Source organism: Lonchura striata, chromosome 5, assembly GCF_046129695.1.
Source record: "Lonchura striata isolate bLonStr1 chromosome 5, bLonStr1.mat, whole genome shotgun sequence".
Taxonomy (NCBI): Eukaryota; Metazoa; Chordata; class Aves; order Passeriformes; family Estrildidae; genus Lonchura; species Lonchura striata.
Genome location: NC_134607.1, coordinates 20,874,410 through 20,900,622, shown reverse-complemented (window position 1 = coordinate 20,900,622; position 26,213 = coordinate 20,874,410). Strand labels below are relative to the sequence as shown.

The 26,213-nt window shown below is 41.0% G+C and overlaps 2 protein-coding genes across 3 annotated transcripts in view; both read right to left on the bottom strand.

The window, feature by feature from the left end:
* The window catches only part of RIC8B (RIC8 guanine nucleotide exchange factor B), a 31,791-nt gene extending 14,568 nt beyond the window's left edge, over positions 1-17,223 (bottom strand). The window contains exons 1-4 of the mRNA XM_021535931.2: positions 17,042-17,223; positions 13,884-13,931; positions 5,649-6,257; positions 3,124-3,218 (exon numbers count right to left, since the gene is read on the bottom strand). Of these exons, the coding sequence (XP_021391606.2) occupies positions 3,124-3,218; positions 5,649-6,257; positions 13,884-13,931; positions 17,042-17,158 (869 nt within the window). The 5' untranslated portion in view covers positions 17,159-17,223. The remainder of the gene's footprint in view (positions 1-3,123; positions 3,219-5,648; positions 6,258-13,883; positions 13,932-17,041) is intronic.
* A 3,151-nt stretch (positions 17,224-20,374) lies between these two features.
* Positions 20,375-26,213, bottom strand: part of RFX4 (regulatory factor X4) — an 85,836-nt gene continuing 79,997 nt past the window's right edge. For both annotated transcript variants that reach the window (XM_021535952.2, XM_021535963.2), the window contains exon 18: positions 20,375-21,935. In XM_021535952.2, coding sequence (XP_021391627.1) covers positions 21,663-21,935 — 273 coding nt within the window. In that variant the 3' untranslated portion in view covers positions 20,375-21,662. The remainder of the gene's footprint in view (positions 21,936-26,213) is intronic.

Below are 26,213 nucleotides of genomic sequence, written 5' to 3'. Positions count from 1 at the left end.
AAACAGAAGAAATTCAACAAATATTTGGTGGCTTCAGGCCTTTCATCAAAAGTTCTCTTTTTACCAGTTTCTTATTAAACAACCAAGTTCTCAAACACCTACAAAATTAATTTTCTGGATCACTGTGCCTGAGCTATTCTTTTCAATAAATGAAGCCCAGCTTTCTGATCTTTGTCACTCCACTGACAGTTTTATTTGTGGCAGAGGAGTGTATGAAATTCTCCAGCTACCAGGAAGTCAGTGACTATGCACAGCTATGCACAATAGTGTTTGCATTCCTACTCCAGGGGGTAGAAATACTGCGTATATTACTCTCCCCTTTTTGGCTTCCTAGAGATCATTAATCACTGGGACATGACATCCACCCACTCATGCTCCCAGCCCCCTCCTGATATGCAAATTCAGAAGCAAAGGCCTATTTAGAGCCAGTGAATGCCTTGATTAAAACCTTGTTAGTGGGCAAAAATGGCACTCACTCTAACATGTGGTACTTTAAGTTGTTCATATTCAAACATTAAGCAATGCCACAACAGAACCACAATGACAATGCTGGGTACTAAAGTAGTTAAGATATTTTTATGGCTAACTTCTGCTTTTTTATTAGAAATAGTCACACTGACAATCAGCACATCATGGCTCAGGGCATGTATCCAACACTCAGTGTTCACCTAAAATGAATCCTCAACTTAGACATTCAGAACACAGGCATTCAAAGTGCTTTAACAGGCTGCCCAAACCTTTCACTGAAGCATCTCAGGTTCTGCAGATTTACAAACTTAGAAGAGTGCAAGTGATCAGCAATCTTAAGAAATATATTGATATCTCCCTGATGCTTCATAGAGTTTATTCTGCATTCACCACTGTTGTATTTCCTTTTATTTTCAACACAGTTTTCGTAATTCCCTTAGAGATAGGCTTCAGGAGGAAAGCAGAGTTGGAAGTTGTGCTCTGCTCTCTAACTCACAGCTCATCGCTAGCAATAAATATTGCAAGGTCAGAGTCCAGCATGCTGAACGGCCCAAATGATGACACAGGCCTCTCTCTTTTAGCTACATACTGCTAACAACAGTTTACTCATTTGTCAGTGCAGCTCCTATCAGGAATTGAGTTGTGCTTGTCCAAGTAGATCAGCAGACTGAAGTGGGGCCCTTTGATGATGCAGGCCCCAATCCATTTCAGGATTTGCAGGGGCATTACTTCTGAGTACAGCTTTTCTGTTCCAGAGCTGCCTTGTGATGAACAGTCTTGGTGGAAAAGTGTATTCAATTATTCAGCTTTTATTGCATCCTTGAAGCATTCAAAGACAATACTCAGGTTCAGCAAAAAGGCTGAAATATTTGAATTGCAGCAGACAAATCCTTCACAGTAAATCAAGATTAAATACCAGAAGCAATGATGGTATACTTGCATTCTTTACTCTTCAGCTAACTTAACCAGCTACAGTTTGCTAACTGAGGGATAAAGTTGTTTTTTCAGCACAGCAGAAAAACTAATGCAGTGCTACACTGAGTCTGCTGGAGAAGGGGGAACAGCTGAAGTGATACAAGGCAGTGATGTGTGTCCTCATTTCTTTCCTGCTTCCCCCTCTCAGAATTATGGGGAGCCTTTGCTTTGACTTGGTGTCTCCTAAAGCCCATATGGGCAGCACTACTGAAAAAAAACATCTCCCTTGACACTGAAAGAAAGCAAGGACAGAAATCACACCAAAACTACATCATCTTCACAGCTGCCTACTTCTTTATGTAAAGCCCTTTCTGGATCTCAGCTGCAAGTGTGTGCAAAAGCTAAACCCAAAAGGACCTGTGTAACTTGCATCCTTTTGCTATAGTACAAGACAATCAAATTTTACAGGGCAATAAATTTAACAGGGTGATCAGACTAGTCAGATTTCTGGACAAGGGAAAAGATCTTGGGAAGAGCATCAGCTGTGTAATGATTCTTGTAACTCTCTCATAATGGTTGATTTTATCCAAAACTCTTAAATTCTCCCAGCAGCAGGGATTTTATTCCTGCTAGTCCCTCCCTTAAAGAAGGCTGACAGTACAAAGCACCCACTATAAGCAGCAACAAAGAGAAAAACACTAACTGGCCTTTAGGACACCGCACTAACTTCAGTCATGGCAACTAATGCAGCAGTATACTGAATTATTCCAAACTAGTCTGCACCAACTGAGAAGGGCTCTGATGTAGGATTTTAGTGTTCACCTCCTAAGACTGTTGATCTCTAAGAGCTTTCCAAGATTTTAATCAAGGTCATTTAACACTTTCAAGATTGCTAGGTATGAAAAGCTGTATCCTTCTTCCTAGAGACTGGCTCAGAAGACCTTCAAAAGATCCTACAGTCAGATATACAGACATCTCTGAAGAAGAAAATGGCAATATTTCAGTGCTGAAGGAAGCTATTGCACTGTCAAGCCCAGTGAATAGCTGACCTCTAGGTAAAAATAAGGGTGTAATATAGAAAGATCAATAACACTAAAGAAAGACCCACCACCTCACCAAAAATAAGCTGAATTTTGATTGAATTACTGGCTGCCAATCTGCCAATACATAACAGTTGGGTGCAGGACTGAGGAAAAATCACATCGAAAACTGTGTGATTCACTAATCTTTGCAAAAGAAATATTATTACCAAGGAAAATTATTGGTGCTTCCAGTAAAGCAGCTAGAACTATGGGATAAAAGATCAACTTGTTACTTCCACCCCAATCCATCAGAATTGCAAAACTTGCATATAGAAATCTCAAAATACAGTGTTTTCATCAGTTTCTGTGCAAAACAACAGAAGTTGCATTTCATTTCAATTTGAACTACACTTATGTATTTTCATCCTCAGATACACACATGTGAACAAAAAAATTTTAAAAAGTTGAGCTTCATTATCAGTGATAGAAAATAGCAATCTTGCCAGCCACCTTCTCTCTGGAAAACTGGACATGCTTAAACAATGTTTGAGGAAAACAGCTTTCATAAAAAAAAGATTAATAATATTAACTCAAAATAAATTAAGTTTTCATTGTTTCTCAGATTTCCACTTTAGATTTTAGGCAAAGTAATCTCTATTTAGAAAAACCAACCAAACAAAAACCTTTTAACATAGATTGGTTCTGCAATTCTACCAACCTGTGCAACTCCTCAGTTTTTTCTTCAGTAGGGCCCGTGGTTAATAAGCAGTGTCGAAGGATGGCAGCCATGTAACGAAATTGATGTGATTCATTCTATATAAATATAAATTATGAAGATATTTTTTCATTTTGAAGATTGCAAGTAAGGGTTTCAGGTCACTAGAATAATAAAAGTTAAAGATGGAAAATACCTATTAGATCATAACATCCATCCCTATCAATAAAAGGACTGTACCTTAATGTTCAATGAATGCTTAATGCTACATAATTCTCAGAAGCTAACTTTGAATTAGGCCTTGTAAAACTCACTGGGGAGGTTTTTCCAGTTAAATCAGCCTTTATTAGTAGAAAACCCAGTTACAAGTGTTCGCTCAATTCCATACCACTGTTCCTAACACACCACTCCCTTACTTCCTGTAGTTGTAACAGGCCACCTCTTCATCCATGTAGATTATCCATGTTCTTCATTTGTCTTCTCCTCATTTAGGCTTTTTGCTGCCAAGTTGCATTCCCTCCACCCAGTCTGTCTTTTTTTTCTAATTCCCTTGATACCTTTCCTCCATCCCATTAATAACATCTTAGCAACCTTACTTGCCCTACCTTTTCCTCTCTCCAAGCAATCCCCCCTTCCAATCTCTCACCAGACACCAACCACACACAATAGTAAACCAGTAACTGCAACTATTTAACTGTGTATCATTGTCCTCACCCTTTTCCCCTAGCTCTTCTTGGCATCTACCATATGTTCTGGAGTGTTTGACCTGGCACAAAGCACCCAATGCATCTTTTATAGTATCAACATCAAAATCTGCCAACTATACCACCTGTAGCTCTTGTCTGACTTTGCCACTTTGAAACCATCTCCAGTCATGAAATACTGGTGTTTCAAATAGTTCTCCCATATTAGGATAGATCTTCTTTAACTTTCCACCCAACATGTCCAGCCTCTCTGCTCCCCTTTTATTTTCCATGTGTTCTGCTGTTTGAAATCTCTTCAAATTCTGCAAGTTCAGCCCACTTCATTAATACGCCTTTCACTCTTCTTCCAGATCATTAAAATTGCCATTGGAATATTCACTAAGCAGAATGTCACCTAACATATCTGGGTAACAGCTAACAGGCATTAAAAAGTTCTTTGATTTAAAAGTTCTCTGCTTTTAGGAATTTTTAGTAAAAAGTAATTATCTAAGTTTTATCTCAAAATGCAAATAGGTTTCTCCTGCCCTGGGATGTCTTAAAACTTTCATAAAAAAAAAAAAAAAAAAAAAAAAAAAAAGGCTGCATGCATGCTTGGGATATTAAGGAGGAAAAGACAATGAGCTGGGCTTTACATCTCTCCAGAGGTGAACATGTAATACAGTTTCTTTTTCCAACTTTCCATATAGCTGTGTTACATGCTTTTTTATCTCCAGAACAATCACTTATCTATACAAAGAACTCTGACAAAGTTAAAGATACTTTTAATAAGGGTCTACGTGAGGAATATAAACAGAAGAAAGAAACCTCACTTTCTTTATGTTTCCTTGGAACTCAAATGTTAGCTCCTCTAACCCCTCCAACATTTAATCTTAAATTTCAGGATTTCTTACTCAGCATATGCTTGAGACATTAAAGCAAAGAATAAACTTTCAACTTTGCTCAATTTTTGCATTCCCTAAAGTTATAATTAATGTCTGGTTTGCTGTTTAGTCCTTTAGTCCAATGCACTAAAGAGAACAATTACTTGCAAGTTTTAACTATTGTAGAATTTTTATCAGCTTTATATGCTGCATATTTACCATGTCCAGTGGAAAGCAAATAACACTGTTCTAGAGACTGTGATGTGGACTAAAAAGAAAGGTTGCCAGTATAATTCTCCTGTTTTAGCACAGACTCAGGTTATTCAGCAAAGTTACCTTTGTAATTTATGTTTATAAATTTAAGGATGCAACACATAGGAAGCATATTTATCTAAGGAAAAAAAAATCTGACATAACAAAAACAAACCAAGATAAACCTGATGAATAAGACATAAGAATGGAAGTGTATTTGGTTCTTGTACTTGATCTTCTCTTAAAAGATGTTTAAGCCCAAAGCTGGTGTTGGGAGGATGGGAAAAAGATATTAACAACACTCTTTCATCAGAGTTATTTGTTAAAAATGAGAGTTGACGTACTTATCATGCAACAGAGAAAAACTAGGGAGTTCTCTCAACTCTATCTATTGCCCTATTGCCCTAGTCTACAACCTCCAGAGATGCAGCCATCTGGTACACTTAGATAAAGAAGTCTTTCCTAGCCAGCTAATTATTAGTGAACAACATTTATTTTTCTTTTGGAAATCTACGACTTTTATGAAATAGTATTTTTTACAATTTTAAACTTGCATTAGGCAAGCCAAGTTCTTCCAATACACAGAAAATGTACAGGTAAGATTTTCTCCCCAAGTCATAACAGGAACAATAACTGCCTCCTGTATATCTACTCATTGGTTCTTGCAGGCTAAACAAAATCAATTGAGAAAAGCACTTTAGCTAAGCCTTACCTTGCTGTGGACATTCCAACTGTCAAGTGTTACATTAAATAGAGCCTTTAGTGCCTCAATGGCACAATCTGTCTCTTGCAAAGATAGAGGAGGCCTGTCACGATCTTCTGCTGCCTTATATTCTTCTGTCCATCTTACACTCAGGGAACTCTCCAAAGCCTGAGTCAAAACCTGCACCCCTTGTAGCTCCTGACGCAACTGTGCTCTAATATCTGTGTGCAGAAGCGACAAGAGGAAGAGGAGACGCAAATCAAAGCATTTAATGTCATCAACAAGCTGCCGGTCCTTACATTTCTGCAGAAGATTGCAGAGCATTGCTGCAAGATTCAGTTCCAAACTGAGCTTCTGTGCAACTGAACTATTAAAAATTATGTTACAGAGGCATTTTAAGGCTTCTACTATCACAGGAAATTCAGATACTCTCTCCAGTGGATCTTCCACAGTGTCCAGCTTTGCTAGTTTCATAAGGATCTCCATGTTCCTCTTTGTGGTTACAGGCACTAAAACCTTCTTGTCCCTGGAGAGAATCCGGAGGGCCTCCAGGCAGGCAACTTGACATGAAGTTTTTGTGTCTTTTTCAAGGATGTTTAGAATTCCCTCACACAGTTTCTAGGCAAACACAACAAAGAAAAAGGGAACAGTTTTAGTGTCAAAATATTGGTGGCAATAAGAAGCTACTTTGCAAAGCTTCCATATAACTTTTGAGTTTTTATCTGACTTGAGAAACTAGGTATTCCATATTAGCGCTTCAAAATATGTACTGTTACCAAAGGCCTCCAGAGAGCACCAAAAGCAGCTTTCCTTATGGACACAATCCAAATACATCAGCATCTGCAGAATCATTAAGCCAAAATGGCAGCTGTTACCTACTACGGCCAGTTACAGTATCAGGACTAAAAACTCCAGAAGAATAACAAAGCTAGAGAGAAGTGAAAGCTAAAATATATCCAAGTGCAACAGTCACACCTACAGCACCTGCAGAATTTTAAGTTAAAGTTGTTTCAGTCAGGAGACTAGGAGAAAAAGAAACCAAAATAACTGCTACTTAACTTACAACGATTAGAACAACATGTTTGGTAACAGCTCTAAGTTGTGTGGCCTCTTCAACCTAATGGACAGACTTCTCCCATTTTAAGTACAACTCTCTAACTAACACTTCTGACACAGAAACATAATACAGTTTTCCTTGAGGGCAGACTGCAGCAGTTCTACCAAACCAGCAAAACTGCTGCTTTATCAACACAGCTTGTTCTTGATGTCAAAATAGTTCACAGATTCCTTATACCAACAGGACTGCAGAGGTAAATAAACACATAAATGCAGCATGAGAAAATACAACACTCCAATAATCTGCAGGTCAGAACTGTAACATCTGAATTACAGAAGCATTACCTTTTATAAGACAGAAATGGACCATTAATCAATCAAAGGGGAGAAAAGAGAGGCCAGAAGAGATTGCCTGATGTGAGAGGACTCCTATGGGTTTTTTTGCCTTATCCTCAAGACAACACAACTACTCATGGGTACTAGAGTCAGACAAAGAAGTTCCCAATACAATGGAAACTGCACTGTACCTCCTGGGACATGCACTTCCTCCATGCTCCTCTCCTCCCCAGCTTGGTGTCTTAACCATCAACATGAATAAATTACTGAAGAAGCCAGAGCAGCCACTGAGTGGAAGAGCCCTAGTGCAGAAGTCTACTTAGGACCCAAAATTCATATTGTGATCTCAGGCAGTCTGTGTCAAGAAAATGATTACAAAAAGCATAGGAATACTAGTAAAGTATGAAATGGTTCTTGGTGAATGGTCTCTGGAATTCCACTTTCACTATCACCACCACAATGAAAAGGTGAGGAGCACAGAAGCCTGTGACCCTGACACAAAGTTCAAAACAAAGGTTCCACTTGAGACATATAAGCCAGTATTATTACTGTGATGACATACAATTAAAGTCAAAATTAAAAAAAACCAAAAACCAAGAACAAACATTAAATCTAAAGCACATCTAGAACAGACACTCCAGAAGAATATGGGAGCAAACAACCCAAGACTTAAACTTGCTTTCTTTTAACTTCAAGAACATTAAAAGAAAACATGTAAACATAGTCAAACAGTAGGAACTCACAATATGATTTCTAGGATGCTTGCCCTGAGGTTAAGCCCACCCAAATGCACCACCCAGACAACCAAGATCTTGACTGCATTTCCAGAGCCCTAACTAGACTAATCCAGTAAGAGTCTGAAAACAAGCAATGAGCCCCATCTCGTTCCACATATGCAACATGAGAAATATTTTATTGGAACATTAGAGACACTACAGCACTAAAAAAGCTACATGTGACCACCTGTACAGGCATATAGGTACTTACAGTGGCTAGCAAAAGATATGTAAGTATGGAGTTCTTCACCATTAAACTAACTGCAAAACTCCATGATTTAAGCGTGGTATTCTAGACCTGCACTAAATGTTTCTGAAGGCATCAGCTTTGAAGTGTTTTTAAAAATGCCCAAAACAAAAAATGACCAGTCTAGATCCACAGTCAAATTACCTAGTCATAGCTCAACTTCTTACAAGAGTTCACTTTCTATTGCCAAGAGTTAACTCTGCTTTGCAAGCTAAAGTTTGGAGTCTGGTTTTGAGGAATAACACACAACTGAACAGATAGTTCACAGAACTCCAGAAAAATGCTAGTTTATTCTGTGTTTAAGCACTTTTCAACTAGACTTGGCAGTTATTGTCTTCCTTGTTGGTAACAGCTGCTACAAGGTGGTCTGTAACAATTTATCCATATTCTGAACACTTATTTGATTACAAAGAGACCAAGCCGCTCAAATTCTCACTTAATTTTTTTTCCCATAACTTTTCCCATAACCCACTGGCTGTTATGAAAGTGTCACTGGAAAATGTCAAAAGCACTACAGGAGGGATGCCAAAGGGCAACAACCTCCTGCTGACTTGCTATGAGAGGTGGAAGTCTAACCTTCCCTCCATACAGTCAATGACTTGCTATTTAATTAAAAAATATAAAATCGTCTCTTGGCTTCAAATCATAGTGAAATGCAGCACTTGAATAGTCTTAACTCTGAATAGTTGTACTAAAGATATATATTACATAGAACTTTTTTTTTTTTTGGCATTTAGCAACCTGATTACAACTTAACTGCTGACAAAGTTCTCTGGTGTTAAGATCCAGTGAGACATCAAGAGAGATTTTAGAGGAAGCAGCAATCATTTAGGGTATCTGTGACAGTGAACCACTGCTGGCTGATCCCAAGAGCCATCAGCAGCTGAGGAAAAGCTAGAGTATCTGATTATAATTGCAGAGCTATCCATGGAGAGACTCACCCTATTAAGAAATTGCCTTGGAGACAATTAAAACCAAATGCCATACAGCACATTTTCTGTTTTGGCCTTGATGGTACAAGGGAAATGATGCACAGAGAGAAGACAAACAGGAAGAGATGTGACCACAACAACATTATTATGCTTTTCATTTTCTTTAGGTGGTGCTCCTTCTACCACCCTGTAGGCCATTAGCATGGCATAAACTAAGGGGCACAGATTTAATTTATGTGGTTGGAAATGAAAGCAAGTGAAAATTCAGAGAGGAAGGTACCTCCCCCTTGCACAACACATATGGTGATTGTTCCAGTTTCAGGGCCTTTGTTGCTACCCTTTAGGTCACTGCAAGATTTTAACATTTCTTTGTTTGGTGTTCTATCTTTTCAACATCCAGATAACATTTTGACTTTCATCAGTCATACTATAGCAAGCAATGTTTTTCATATACTTTTTCACAGACTCAAGGCAGTTTCTAGTTTTAACTTTTTCTTATTGTAAAATCCATTAATTTCTCTGGAATTCAAGATTTCTCAGCTTTTTCAATAGTAAGATTAACACAGAACAATGCACACCATTCCTTTTACTTATGCTGTAGTATTAAATCTTGTGTTAAAACATGAAGGCCAGAAAAACCCATTTGTCATCTTGTTTTGACAAAACTATTAACTTATTTTGGTCCTTTCTCTTGACAGCATAAAGCCTTGATGCTAAGAAGCAACGCAGCCCCTTCTACAGCCCAGTAGAAAAAGACCTCTCCTGAGACACAAGAGACCTGTGTTTTCTCCCTTGTTCAGCCACAGACCTCCTCTGACTCTGGGCCAAAATAACCTCTTTACTTCCATTATCTTCCACTATCTTTGTTCACAGGCTGATTAGGCTGGGGGGAGGGGGTGGAAAGGGAAGAACAACTCTTCAGTTTCTGTGTTTATTTGTCTATTAGGTTTCAGAGCTAAGCATCCATGGCAGTGAGAAAGTAAGCCCAAGAATATCTGAAATGTTAGTTACAACTTTTTTTTCTCTGGAAGTCAAGACAACATTTATACAACATGTATAATCAACTGTGCTGGATAACAGGACAATTAGATAACCTCCCCTGAGAAGACTGTGCCAAATTTTTGCTTAGTCTTTGTGGACAGATGTGGGTGGGGAGGGAAGGTGTATACTTGCATTCCTTGAGGATTCAGCCTGCTTTATTTTGAGCACTTCATTGTTGAGCCAGGACTGACAGCAGGAGGTTGGCTGCTTGGCAGGAGCCTGCCAGCTCTGACATGGCACAGCTCCAAGCTGATGGTCTGAACATGTGAGAGCAGGACAGTTCTGCAGGTGAGGTGAGGAGCACACTGAGCAATCCCTGTTGTCAGAACTGGTGGATTAAACACTTGCTTCAGAGTCACAGAAAGGTGAAATCCTGTGTAGCTGTACTCACAGCAGCCTCTGCTCACCTCACTGGACAGGGACAGGGAGAACACTTTTATCCTCTGTAACCCCATGGTGAAAGGAGGATGTTAAAAGGAGAGATGGTTTTCATGGACCTTAAGAGGTCTCAGTAAAAGCTGAAAAATGCTGGATGGGAATGAGCAGGACCAGAGGGAATTAGAACAAATGCTCAGTATTAATGCAGGATACTAAGTACTTTTTTCCTCTTACAGACTGGTATTCCCTTAAGGGGTTTTGGTGAAGTCAGAACAGTAACAGCAACTAAGATACCACACAGTGAGCCCACAGGAGACCTGAGCTTAATATTGTTACAGGACACTCACTAATAGACTTTAAAAGCTTACCCCATATTTACTGGGAGGAGAAAAACTGTGCCTTGGTGGCTGCAGGAACCTTTAGACCTCCCTGAAGCATCACAGCATCAATAGCACTAACTTAAGAATGAGGTTCTTCTAAAATTTAGAGCTTGACAGCATCCTGCTCCATCAACATACTTCACTCCTTCCAGAGTTAAAATATGGTACTGCCCATAGGCTTAGAGAATCTCCCCACATCATGCATTTAACTGGTGGGGAAGGCCCCACAATACATTTGATATGACATTTACTACCAGCTATTTCAACACCTTGAAAACACTCAATGACGCTAGAGGAAAAGATTGTTTTGGGTGATTTTCTTCCCACTGAATTTTAGATCCATCATGTTCAAATTAAACCTAGACAATAACTCAAGAACACTGGTCTCAAATTATGAAGATTTCTATTAAGAGACCCAACACAGAAAGCTGGACCTATGCTGCAAGTTCTACAAAAGATGAAGCAGACAGAAAGGTATGGAGCTGAAGAGGAAATAGTTCAGTTATGTCAGGTAAGAATACGGCTTGTAAGTCATATTCTTACATTTGGCTACTGCTTCCCTTTTTTCCCCCTTTCTCTTGCAAACTCAGAGCCTTAATTCAAATTAAAAAGCTTTACTTGCCAGATTTACTTCACCTGTTATTTCACAGCAAATGGTGCCGTGGCAACTTCCAGCTGTGGAATGCTACAACCAACCAGGCAAACAGTGCTGAGAGACATTTCCAGGGCACACACAGTACTGTAATTTTCTTACCATCTGAAGTCTGTAAACTGTACAAACGTGTTTCTACTTCTGAAGCAGTATTTGGCTCCAACAAAGTATAAATAATGGAGATCAAAGCTATTAAATAAGGATCAAGTGGTCCAAAAAATACTTTCCTTTTTGTATTAGCACATGAGCTTGAGCTGAAGCACCTGCTGTGCCACAGAGAGGGAGACACTACACCTGACAACTCTCTCCAAGGTGACTGCCTGGTCAAATTAATAGACATCACTTTTCTGGAGTGGATTCTGGAACAGACCTGAAGAACCAAGTGCTTGTCTCAACCATGCCACAATGCTGTGAAGTGTTGCAGTTCTGAAGACCCAACGTTTCCCAGCAAAATACCATCAAAAACATCTTGACTGCTTGAGATAAATATTGTAGATTTCTAAAAGCTCATTAAGCTCCTCAGAAACAACACCACTGCCTTTATTTCAGCTGCTATTCCAGAACACATTTACTTCTGGTTGGCAATTTCTATATGGTTTACACACAGAAAGTGGAAACACACTTCCATAAATTAGTATTTTTTATTAGTATATAACAAGAAGGATTTGCGCTAACTTGATGCGCCTGGTATCTGAGTGGATCTTACAGAACAACATAGATTTCCATCTGATTTATATCCAGAACACTCACCACAGATAGGCCAAGGCAGACACATACATCATTAAACAAACAACCAGGACAAATACAAGGACAGTTCACATTACAATCATGTGTTTTTATCACCCTGTGATGTATTACAGTCCTGTAGCTACGTTCAGATAGACAAGCTTGATAGCATTACCTCTCTTCCTGTCTTGTGGATTCCTCCTGGAATTCAGTATCACAAACTCACTGCTGATTTAGTTAGATTACAGCCTAAAAGCATCATGCTTTGATAGTCATATATCACTGCAGAACAATTCATCAGTCCAATTAACCAGTTTCTAGTCAAGCCACAGTCTTGGCCTTTCTATGTTTTATAGTTTCAGCATGTCACTAGTGTGTATGGGTTGCTTAAAAAAAGATCCTTATACTGTGTAACTTACATTCACCTCTCCAAAATCATTGTCTTTATTTGGCTTTTGCCAATTTGGCTTCTGCTCTCTTCTCCTTTCCTGTGTTCTGTAGTTGGCAATCAATTTTTCAGACTAGACATTTGCTCAAGCACAGTGTAAAAAGGGATGGGATGGATGGTGAGGGAACAGAGGTAAGAACACCAAGTCCAGACCCCAGCTGAGTTCTTCTACAGATCAGAAGGGACACACAGTCCATCACCACATCACCGAGCATCAGCTTCCAGTAAAGCCACAGATAAAGCAAAGCTAAGAGGTCTTTGGGTCCTCTGTTTAACCAGGAATTGCAAATGAAGATTGCAGTAAAAACAACGGATGGGTTTGCAGGTGCAAAAGACTGACGGACTTATCATCCTATCCATTTTTACCAGAAAAAAAGTAACACCTTAAAATATCTAAATTTAGCATAAGATCACGGAATGAAACAATGTGAACCCAATTTCAGACAAGCTATCCTTGTAGGAACCTTGCAATTCTGATTTCAAGCTTTGAGTTTATTCCAGAAATAGCAGAAAGATACATCCTCATTCACTAATGAACATTTTCTGAATAAATATGCAAATCAGCCCCAAAGCTAATTACACAACAGAAAGGAAGGGGCTTGTTATTACATATTACACCCTAAAAATAACAGCAGGAAAAAATAAGAAATTCCATGTCCAGGCTTTAAATGCGAGGCTGTGGATGGCTCCCAAGGGATGTGTTAAGCCCTACCATACCTGGACAGCTCCAGTCACATTTCCCAGCTTTGACACCTGATATGCATATACCACATTTCACTGATTACAGCCACCTTTGGAATAATAGGCTTCTGTAACCCTGTCTTCCTTACAGCTTAATAGCTTTCTTCTGTACTTATCCCCTCATAATCCCTAGTGTTCTTTAAGCATCTCACATAGACAAGAAATACATCTGTCATATTGTTACTTGCTGAGAAGAGAGAAAAATAGAGAAAAATCTATGGCAAAATTTTACCTCAGTATCTTTACACTTATTCCTCCTCCACCTCATCTCAAATCCATGCCCAGCAAAATCATTTACAGGCTTTTCTGTAACTACTTTCATTCAAGACTGGGGGCTTTGCTAGGGGGATTCTCTTTCAGAAAAAAAAAAAAAGGGATGTGTAGTTGTCATGCATCTTGGACTGAAAAAGCAGCAATTAATATATAACTTTATACTCACTGCTTGCATCATTTCACAACGGCAGCTAAGAGACTGCCTTTACTCTTAACTTCTACATCGAGGTATGCAGCTCAACAGCCTATTTTACTCACCTTTCTTTTGTCTTCATCTGCAGGGTCAAATATGAAAGTGGCCCGATTCTGTAAGTAAAGACGAGAGTTTGTGTTTGTTACATGCACAGCAGCTGCTGAGGATGCAATACCTGCAAAACTATTCAAAACTCCAGGGGTCTAGTTAAACCCAGCCTCAGATAATGAGGCTACAACCAAGCCCTCCTTTTCCCATCCTCCCCAACAGCAAAACCTTCAGTAAGTGACTCCAAGGAATAGTTTCACAATTACTACTGGTGCAGAGCAAGATTCTATCTGTGGGATGTGAGTCAACCACCTTACACATGGCACTTGACAGGGTGAAAAAAGAGAGATTGCCTTGTTTTGCACATATCTCACTAACCAGATTCTTCCCCAAGCAGATCTTGCTTACAAACTTTTAACTGCTCTGAGTGTTCCAAACCAGAACCACCACACGTCTTGCCCAGAAAACAAGTAGTCCAAATCAAATAAGTCTTGCTACAAAAACTACCAGTTTCTGTGTTCTGGCAGCTTCCAAAACACCTTACCGAGGTATTTGTTTATCTGGTACAGTTAAATGAAAGACAGACATGGTCTAATTACAAGTTCTTATTTTTTTATTAACCACTTCAAATAGCAGTTGGGACTAGTTCCATGCTAGCACCTTGAAGAATGCTATTAGTGAAATATTACTCATCAGACAAAGAAAGCAGCACTAATACCAGACAGTTCTCTCAACATTTTAGAACTTCCAATCCAAATGATCAAGCACGATGAACAGCTTTCAAAATAATAAAAAAAATCTCAATTTCTACTCCTAACATGCAACTTGCTACATCATGCAAGTGACTGGAACAAAAGTGACTTTCCATAGGACATTCATGGGCCCTCTTACCTTTCATAACCCAAGCTCACAATTACACAGAAAGGGCTTGGATCACCAAAAGTTGCCAACATCAGTTAGAGACTTGAGGATGTTAGGAAAATTATTCCCCTCCTCTCTCAATAGTAGGCAAATTATTCCTTCCTCTCTCTTACAGGGCTCCCAACTGGACCACAGGAGTTCAGCAACATGCCAATCAAACATAGGTGAGCACTGAATGATGAGCAATTTAACCAAGAGAATACAACCTTTATGCTTGCACATGAACATTTTTGCAAGTTTACAAAAGCAATGTAGTGAGAACAAGCCTAAGTGGTAGAGGAACAGAGATTTGGAATAATCACTGCAAATGGGACAGCACACAGAAGCACCAACAGACCTATTAATTTTTCCCATTATGGTTATTCTATAGGCACCTGCACCTTGGAACTACACTTGATCCAGCCTTTCTTTTCAATTAAAGCATATTTAATTTGTTATTGGAAAAAAAAGTAAGGAAGGAAACCTAAAGCTCTGGAACCTGGAGTACTCTGCCCACTTTTTGCTGGCCCATAGACAAAATGTCAGTAACAAAGTGTACAAAAAACAGACTGAGGCAATATGATTAAAAAGTCTGAACAAGAAATGCAGTAAGAACAATGTCATACTGAGACAGCATTGAAGTTTCTCACACTCTCCAAAAGAAGTATTTAGCTACATACTTAACTCCAAGACTTCATGCAAATACTTGAAATGTCAGAACAGAAGGTGCATGAGCTCTCACTCTGTCCTTGAGGATTCAACTCAAGCCTAAATAATTCATCTGAGAAAGCTGCTGAGAAGGCATAAAATCCAGTGCAGCAAAATTAAGAAATTATGCTTGTGCATGCTTTTTGACAGAATATATTTAACATGGACTCATTCTGAAGAGTAAGGACAGAGACAAAAGGTTCCTTCAATCAGAATCCTTCCTCTGTACCTCAGAGGTCAGCAAGTTAAAACACATGTGTCCATGAATTCCTGATCTACCAATCCTTCAGACAAAGTGCCCTGCAGCTGTATCAATTTCTACCTTTGAATTTCACCTGCACAAAGGCAGCCTATGTCAAGACTGTTACTCACTGTTCTTCTACAAGCCCAAATTTGAGAGAAGAAATCAGTTATTGCCATTGTTAGGTGTAAAACATATTGCACTTAAGATAGCAAATTTCAAGACACCTCTTAGAGGCTGAAGAATACCCACATCACATCCACATTCACTTCTCCCCTAATCACAAAACAACGAAACTTTAACTAAAGATTTGAATGCTCGTTCCTGTAACAGATTCCTAATTTTCAATCAATAATTAGTTCAACATGACTGCATTTAAATTACAGCCAAAGCCAAACTCTGAGTCAGTACCAGCTTTAGAGACTTGTGCACCAGTCACACAAGCACCTATACAAAGGGCAGATACCTGATGGGTTCAGACGTAATGTTTCAGAATGGAATGTGCTGCTCTACTGCAATATGTGTCTAAATGCTCCTATCAGAAGGGGTGAGGAAAATATGTAAGATTCACCCAACATCTATTTTCACTCTGATTTTCATCTCCCTACATCAGCAGGACTTCTTGACTGAGCATACCCACATCAGACTGCAAAAGCAGTAGACCCTTACTAATTTTTCATGTCTGCCAGCACTGAAAGCTCAACCTGCTCTGTCTTCCCCTTTCGTTTTGCTTGGCCAGAAACACAGAAAAATGAAGGGGGGTCTGACAGCCCATTTCACACACAGCCCCTGCACACTGACACGGTCGCTGTCCAGGCGATGGAAAGCCCTCTCCATTCCCGGTGACAAAGGGCTGCCCGCAAAGGGCAGCACGTCAGGCAGGTGAGCAGGTACCAAGAGACTTCGGTGCTCCTCTGTGCGGCCCTGCCCAGCGGTACAGACAGGTTAAAAGACCCGTGACGCAAACGAACGCTATCGACCAGCTCCTTTCACAGCCCATCACCGACATCCCACACTACCCGCCGGGCGCGCAGAACGCAAGCCCGAAGGTGCCGGGGCCCGAGCGTGGCGATGGGCTTTGTGCTGCCTTGGAAGTCTCTGTCCTGCAGCCGCTGCCCGGCTGTCCGCCCGGCAGTGCCGCGGTGCCCCCACGGCCCGCGGCGGGCAGGGGCCATGCCGGTGAAGCGGCGAGCGCTGGGGACCCGCCGCACAGCCCAGCCCGGGGGGGACCAGGACGATGCTGGCGGCGCTGCCGATGGCGGGCGGGGCGGGGCGGCGACACCGCCGGGGGGGCGACGCAGAGGGGAGGGGGATGGGACCCGTTACCTCCTCGTTGTACCATGCCAGGACGCGCTCCACCGCCTCGGCACCGCCGCCGCCGCGCCCCTCCACGGCCTCCAGCACCGCGCCCAGCTCCGGGCCCGGCCCCGCGCCCGGCTCCATGGCCGGCTGTCCTGTCCCGTTCCGTCCCGTTCCGTTCCGTCCCGCCCGGCGCCGCCGGCAGCGGCCGCGCCCCGCCCGCGCGCCGCGCCCCCTGACGCGCCCGACGCTCCCGCGGAAGCCGCTCGGACTGGCAGGCAGCATCCGCACGCCATTGGCTGGAGGGGTCGGCGGCGCGCACCCCCGAGCCCTCCTATTGGCTGCCCTCCCGTCTGCGGGCCGTGGCGGAGAGAGGACTCCATCTCCCAGCATGCCCAACGGCACGGCGGGCGGTGGAGTGCGCCGCGCTTTGTCGCCGCGGGGCACGATGGGTGCTGCAGTCCGTGCCCACAGCGCCGCGGGCTCCCGGCGGGAAGAGCGGCGGGAGCGCTCTCGGACGGGCGGCGGCACAGGCACTGCCCGGCACCTCCCTCCCTCCTCCTCAGGCCGGTCGTGTGCTCTCTGCGACCTGCCCTGTGCTCACCGAGCCAGTCACAAGGCGAAGGTCTGCCACAACCAGGGTTTTTCTTGAGCTTTCAGGCGTAAGCTTTTGGGCTCCCACCGCAGGCGAGGTCTCTGTGTGTTCCCTGCAGCGCGGCTTCGCCACAGCGTCTGGCAGCAAAACCTGCCTCAAGTCTAACCCACCAGAGCAATGGTGGTACACAAAAATTCTGCATTTTGTTCAGGAGGTAGCAGGAGGGCAAGGTGCATACACAATATTTCCATACTCAAGGTGCCCTATAATCGAAATTCATTGTCCAGGTATCAGAAAATTATATATTAAAGTTAACACCCCCACCCCCACCCCCCACCCCCCCCCCAAACACGTTCATTCGGAGCTGTGGCCGGTCTCTTCTTGAAATCTTTATTCCTTCAGATCAGGAATCCGTGAGGAAGACAAACCTTCCACCTCACAAATGACCGGTTCCGTAGCGGGAAATGCCAGGGAGGTTGCAGCTACAGGTGGTGCATGTCTGCAGTGTTTTAAGACAGACCAAAACCAGAACTTGAATTTCCTCCTTAGGAATTTCTTGCCACAAAACAGATATAAATCCAGAACAGCACAGTCACTGGACTGCAAGGAATAACAAAATCCAGCCATCCAATGTGCAGGCATTTCTTCTGAGTCAGATCCATCTGTAAACTAATGGAGCTTTGGAGAGAAACCCAGTGAAAAGAGTATTTTGCTTGTTAGATTTACAACTCTATAATAAACTATAGGCCTGCTTAGAGTGACTTCACACCACAGCAAAACACTCATTTTACTTGTACATAGCCTTTTTTTTTTTTTTTTAATTACAAAACCTGAAAAATAAAGATTAGGAAACTGTTACTGCCCTTTAAAGGCACATTGTTATTCATCATCAGCGTGTTTTAGCTTCCACTTTATGTAGCATATGAAGGATTAGGATTTCAATGAAAGAGAAGGACAGAATAAATTGCATCCTCTACCAAAGGACTGCCAGACCTTTTCAGATGGGTGCATACCATGAGCCCTTCCATGTTAGTCAGCTTTATCTAAACCTTCCAAAGCAATGTCTGCCCCTGAATTTCATGGGTTTCAGGGTCAGTCACAACAGAATTGTGAGGCTGGGGAGGTCAGAGGCCATTTTTGTCAAAGGGTAGTGACCTTAGCAGCAAGAGGTAGCCTGACAAAAACAGGATTCATGCTACTGAATGGAGTTCTCACTGCTCTTCCCCCGCTGAGTCTTTTTTCTACCTGGTAATGAAAAAATCTTGAAGAACTGTAATGGATTTTTATAGGCATACATACATATATATATATATATATTTGTGTGTATATCTATTTAAAAATATGTGTTATGTCAGTTATGCTGTAATGTATATTATTTTCTATTCTACTGTATATATTATATATCTATCATTTGTTATATGTCTTAGCCCATTAAAAAGATCACATCTTTATAAAAATGTGTATTTGTTGTTAGGAAAAAAGAGAATGTAAGCAAGAAATTAAAAAAAAAAAGGGAAAAGGAAAAGGAAAAGAGAAAAAATAGAAAAAAAAGAGAGGTAAGAGAAAGAAGAAAATAGAAAAAAATAACAAAAGAGAAACTGCAATTGAGACTGAATATTTTGGAATGTGGTATAAAAGTTTCATCAGCAATGTTTGCATAGTCAGATATTTACTTTATATGCACATAAATGCATGGCTAGGCAAGAAAACCCAACTTTTAGTTTCCATGGTCAAGGGAAAGGATTAAATAACAGCCTGCAGACTCTGACTCAGGAGGTTTGGCAGTTTGTACTGGGGTGATTTAAGACATTCTTGCCCCACACCAGACATTCTACCCAAGGTTATGGTGCTCTCCTGAGCTGCTGCACTCCCTGGCCTGCTGCACAGTCTGTGACCTGAAAGCTGCTGTGGCCCAGGATGAGTCCTGCTTTGCCTTGCAGCTCTTCTCATGCTGGAGGTGGCCCTGTTCCACAGTCTGTACACTGCCCCCATGAATGTCTACTTTAAACATCAAAGCCCTCATCAGGAAGCAGTTCAATGGTAGTTGGAAGTGCACATTCACATTCCTGAGGCATCAACACAAGTCTCTAAATTAATTAAAAAAAAATAAAAATACTGTGGAGGCTTTTTTGCAAAAGAGTTTCCAAGCCCTGTTTGACTGATGTTGTTCTTAGCTCTTTTTTTATGAGCAGCTTTGTGGTGCTGCTGTTGGTCAGAATTTCCTCTCCCAAGACATCCAGGATGCTGCAGTTCTTCACTCAGAAAGGTTTTATTATTTCTGGGTCTCACACTGTGTCTAGTGTCCCTCCTCCTCCCTGAACAGTCTGCCTGAGCTGTCCCCAAAGGTATTGAAGGATATGGAATATTTGTATGCTAAAATAGTCTCATTTTCTCCTCTTTCTCAGTCAATGGGGATTAGGCTTATTTTGTTTTAAAAATTTACTATAAAAAATAGCAGAAGTGCTCTGGCTTCCCTTGAGTAGTGCTTGGGCTCATCACCATCCTGATGCTTCCAAAGATCCAGCCTTGAGTTACTGGTCAGTGCTACCCACAGACATCTCACCCAAGGCATCTGGTCCTTGGAAGGACCATGGCAGGTCATGATCACCAGTCCATCAGGGAAGTGGAGATGCATCACCCATTTTGCCACGAATTGTACCTGTTCTGGAGTCCTTCCTTGGATAAAAGCATGATGACATCTCACATTTTTTAAGGTCTTCAGCTTGTAGACATTTTTGTATTTAAGTAAATTTAACTGGCATCTATTTACTTTCAAGAACTTTATTTGGGTATGAAATTCCCTCATATAGCTTGCACAACTGTACAAATAACACTTATGTCCATTTCAGACATAAACATGGTTATCGTCACACTGAGTGCTATCAAAGATTTTATTTACAAAACAACTACTAAAATGCCTGTTGTCATATTTCCATTTATTTATTTCTTACCCATAGGGTAATAGGTCCACCATAATTGCTTGGTGTGTTTTATAATACAGAAGAAAAAGCTATGTTAATAAAAACTAACAAAACCTCACAAATAGCTACAAATCTGAAGGAAAATGTCTAAGAAAAATTCTCCCCAAAATACAATACATTTTTCCACACATACACAGTACAGAATAATTTCAAAGGCACAGCTTTGAATTTTGCTTTTGTAGACGTATAGAGAATTATCACCACGTGAAGGAATTGAGAGAACAGTTTCATACCTGTCAATAGATAATTAAGCAAATAATCATGTTTGCATTGTCATTTTCTTTATATAATTGCTTCATATCATCATATTTAACATATGTGGCTCTGAATCCAAAATCTTCCCAGTCCCCGAGTCCCTTCTTACCTTGTCATTACTGACCAGAGAAGTTAGATTTTTCCAGATTGTGCAAACTCAACACAAATACATATATAATAAGAACAACAGTCAACTTAAGGCAGTGTATAATTCAATGCTACATGTCTTTTCTTCTCTTTTGTAAAGATCAAACTTACTGGATCAACAGAAAGGTGCATCAATATACAAAGTTAGGTGTAAACTGAAACCTACAGCAACATGTGTCCTTTTAAGGAACCCAATAGAGGAATTGATATGAGTACATGATGACTTGGCAGAATGGTTTTTAAGGAATGCATTGAGAGCTTAAAAGAAGAGATGATGACAGAGTTTTGCTGAGGGCAAATTTCCTGTCTTTAATTCAAATTATAAATAGGTCCCATTTCAGTACTTTTTTTTGTAAGACTCATTAACATTTGTCAATAAGAGAGGGGGTAAAATTGGCTCACTCAAACTGAGAGCACGCAGGGTTGGCCCAGAATTTAAAAAGGCACCAATCAGCCCAAAAAATGGTCTAGAACAGCACAAAAGTATTTTTCGGCTACAGGAACATTCAGTCATACTGGTCTGCAATCTGCCCACCTTAGGAACTATATTTATCTGCCCAGGATCTTTTCCATTTTCACCTCCCTTGAAGAATGTCCACGGAAAGTCCCGCATGGCATGAAGCTTCTGCAATTCTTGTAAGTGTGTGGGCTCAGCTGGTACCAGTCATCTTCATTTAGCCCAGCCCGTAGTGGCTTCCCCATTGATGTAGGCGAAGCCAGGAAAGTGTTGCATGTGCTCGTACTCAGAATTCCTGCGTGTTGTCAAGGGCGTGTACATGTCACTGGAATTGCCGTATCTCGTGGAGTGCATGGAGGAGCTCGTGTAGCAGGAGTTGGCAGCTGGGACCTCTGGCCAGCGCGGAGTCACTGGTGTGGGGTGCAGCCTGGGAGTACTGCTCATCAAACAGGGCTCCATTCTTGATGTTGGTCCATTGAAGGGGTACTAGAATTAAAAAAAAAAATGAAATCAAAGAATCATCTGCCACATACTTCATTTTAAAATGAGGGCTGGTGGTGTCACAATTTTGTGTTTAGAAAAGCCAAAATCATACGAATTAGCAGCTATCCAACAACAAAGTATCATACTGAAGGTGAAATATAAGATAACCATTGTCTACTGTAAACCAAAGTTTCAGGGAATGTCTTCCAAAATGGTCACTGATTTAAAATATTGAGTTAATTTATCCAGGTGCTAGATGTATCTGGGAGGAGAAAAATACATCTAATTAATTTTTTTTTCTCCCACTTTTACTCAAAAACTTGCTATTTACTAAAAATCAGAAAATAAAACTCTTCCTCACTCAAATGAATTTTAAGGGAGAGGAGCAAAAGAATATTTACTTCTGGGAAGGTGCCTTCCCTTTAAAGTGTTCACAAGACATCCTGACAGTTTCTTCAGGAAAACTGTGTGGTCTGGCCCCAGACCACACAGCAGCTAATTGGAGAACTTATGGAAAGAGGCAGGCAGGAGGAGACTCTTTCTAGTCCCCAGCTGTTCACAGTGACACTTGGAAACTAGAAATCAAAGTCTGACAAATGGCTTCCACTAAAGAAGTGCAAGATAGGAAGGAAAACAGAACAGTTTTTGCCCTCTATAGCCACAGGCTACCCAGCAACAGAAAGTAAATTGTACTTATGAGGGCTTGCTTAGCATGTATTTATTTTATTGCCTGTCCTGCAGGGGCAGATCATCTGTGTTCTGTGTCTGAGGAACAGTTCTCCCGGTTTTGTCCCCGTTATCCATGTGCATCACAGAGATGGTGAGGATCCCTTTTACTATTGGCCAGCCATGTACCTTCAGATCTTCTACATTTTACATCTTTATACCTTTTCTGCAAAAAAGTGTCACATTTAAAATTTCCATGTCTTGGGTTGCTTGACACTAGAAAGCTGCACGCCAAAGCAGGACTATCACTTCTGATGCTTACAAACCTTGCAAGCTGCATGCCAAAACTTTCTATGGCTGCAAAACCCCTTCCTCATATTTTGGAGGATTATGGAGAGAAGAGCTGGAGTAGGTGTTCCTAGGAGAGGAAGTAGCGGAGATTCCCAGGGGCTTTCATTACATTACGCCATTGTGGATGGGCCTGGGGTTAATCAGTTGCATAAGGAACTGTTACATAAGCCCAAGGCAATTGCAGCAGTGTCTCCATGAGGAGCTTGTGCTGCCTCCCTTCAGACCACAGCCAGGAAGGCAAGCCAGCCTTGGCAAACGGATTTGAACAGCTCACAAGCCTCAGCAGCTCAGAGCCACACGCTGGCCACTCCTAACTAGAGAGGAGAACAAGAAGACTTTTTGACCAACATACTGTAGTTAGTGATTTAGCACATCCCTGTGTGTCCTGGGGAGGCAGGCCAGTAGGCAGATGAGAGGGAAGACATCAAAGGTGTTATCTATCCTGTACTTCCCATCACCACACAGGCTGGATCTGCCTGTGCCATCCAGCTGCTGAAATGGGGTGTTAAACTGCAGCACCACCCTGGAACATTGACATTGACATTTCAACACCGTTCTGCTATTCCAGCTGCCAGAATAACCTGTCCTGGCAACACTGACAACAGGTCTATAGAACACCATCTAAATTTCCATTTTCACCCCAGAGAAAGTATTTTTCAGTAGAAAAGTTCAGCAGAGCTTACATCCCGAATGTAAAAAGCCTTATATTCCTTTGAAGGAGAATCAAGTCTTCAGACTTGTTGACTTTCCAAAAGCTTTCATTGACGATAAGAACTTCCAATGACCAGCAAAAATGAAAACTGAAGCTTTGAAACAATATGTGGCCCAAGCTAAAACTTTCTTCCTTGTCTTCAGTAGTGTTTTACTTGATACCAGCTATGGTGGTCTTTGCTTTTATTACCCATTGATCTATGCATGAAATCACTGTAGATTCTTGTACTAAAGAGTGTACTTACAACATGGTTACCCTACACTTCTGCCATAATACACCAGTGATTCTCTCTTGTCTTCTTCACAGTGAGATAATTGATCTATTTTGTTGTTAACCATACCAGAAGCCTTTGCCATCCTCAGTGCAATTTTCCTTTGAGGTTTTGAGATGAAGGTTGTGACTTCTAACAGGGGAATCACATGCTTTCATATCACTTACAAACACCAAGAGAAATCCATCTTCAGCCAGGATAACTTGCTATTTGAAAATCTGTAAACTGCGAAAACATTCAGCTATCATCAGGAAGAAGAGAATGAACTCTGGGAATATTGTGGTGGGTCCCCTTGTTGTACACAGCAGTATGTGGGGAAGCCACAATATGTCTTTTTGGTCATTTGGAACCACAAAACTTGTGCCAGAAAGCAAATGAAATCTTGGCTCCTCAAATGAACTTCAGGATGCACCATAAAAGCAAGATCTTCTTCCTCCAATGTACAGCCCAGAGGCCATGCTTAGGCTTACTGAGAAGGCAGGGGAATGGCTCTGCATGAAGGGACAGGATACAGTGTGCTGCTTTTCCTTTTCATCGAGCACACCCAATGCAGCTGTGTTTATGAATGTGTCATGAATGTAAAAAGAAGAATTGCTTGAAAATAACATGGACTCTAAATATCCAGTATTTTACAATAAATTCTGTTATGACTGAATTCAAGATGGAAAGTTTTGTAACAGTAGGTCAGCTAATCGCAAATGACTCAGTGGCTTCTTTTTCCCTACAGTGAAGAGACTATTGAAAGACAATATTTTTAAAGTACTCATTGGCCCCTGCCTGACTATTAACTCACCCAATGAAGCATCTATTCAGCCTTGTTGGAGTGTCCAAAGCAGAGCCATCTGGGCGGATGCCTGCCCATGCTGCCTGAATCACCTTTCACACTCTACATCCGGTTTAATGAAGAGTGCTTAAGCTGAACTCAAAACACTGGGGCCTAGTGATCTTTGCCAGATATAAAAGCGACGTTTGTTGGAGGACTCTTGACAGGAAATTGCCATTTTCTGGGTTGACTCACACTTGTTTCTACTGCTGCCATTAGACCTAGACAAGAAGCCCTTTAAGGCTGTGAGACTTTGAGCAGATTATTGTTAAGGCCTTGCCCACAGAAGTAAAATTAATTCAATTTATTTTAGTATTCTTTTAGAAAATACAACATTAAATATGTTTTCCCATGAAGTGAAGGCTGAGGTTCTACAGTGAAAGGATGGAGAATAATCTCTTTATCTTTATTTTCAACTCACCAGTGAATTATAAATGGAAGTGAAAGGTTTCAATGTCCAAACAGCAAAATATTTTCCTTATGAATGTGGCTCTGACTTTACATTGTATAAGCTCCCACTTTTGCTGGATGCTATAAATTAATGTTGCATGTTAGCCATTACTTTAGGACTTGCAAGTAACACATACCAGAAACTACTGAATTGTGGAGAGTTGTCTATAAATTAACTTAATAAAAATATGCTTGAATATTATAAAATTACATAATTTAAACTATTGATTAAAGGCGTCTTTATCACTCTAAATTTACCCTTTTCTCCACAAATCGAACCTTATTGAATCTGTTAATTAAGCCAAGTGAAACTTTGAAGTCCATCTAAGTGATTTCAGTACTTTTGGGAGTGGCATTTGGAGCCTTTGGAAAATGCTATTTGTAATTAGCTCAAAAGAAGACATCTGTTTCCTGTTGCATTCAATACATAATTACTTCAATTACATGCTAACAGTCTCAAGGCCCTTATGAAGCCATACAGTTGGGAACAATGACTCTTGCTGCATGGGTGGGATTTGGGCAGTATTTTCTTCTTCCTGTCATTACCAGCTGTTTGATGACAGAGTGGTTATTGGGGAGGGTGTTATTCTTGCTGCACTGGTATAGTCATGAGTTTATAATGTGTATGTGCTGGCAGATTAAGAACTTTTCCCCTTTTTTTTTTTCCCCAAAGTAGATGAGTCAGAACAACATGAATGGACACTGAAGCACGGACTCTATCTGAGAGAGGATGTCTTTGGCTCCCCCATTGTCACAAAAAGAGTTACTACTGTTTTACAGTACTACGTCTAGAAAATCCTACTGCAGAGGTATATGAAGGGAAGACATGGTTTAGTAGAATTGTGGCATGCAGTACTTTACAGAAGAACTGAGTAGTGCTGCAGCTGCACCCTGGGAAGTTACATGAGACCACTGCACTTCCCAGAGGAGTTCAAGAGAGTCAGAGTAATAACATTGCTTAAATTTCCTCTAACTATGGCCCAAACACTGTTCTCTGGACCTCTGAGA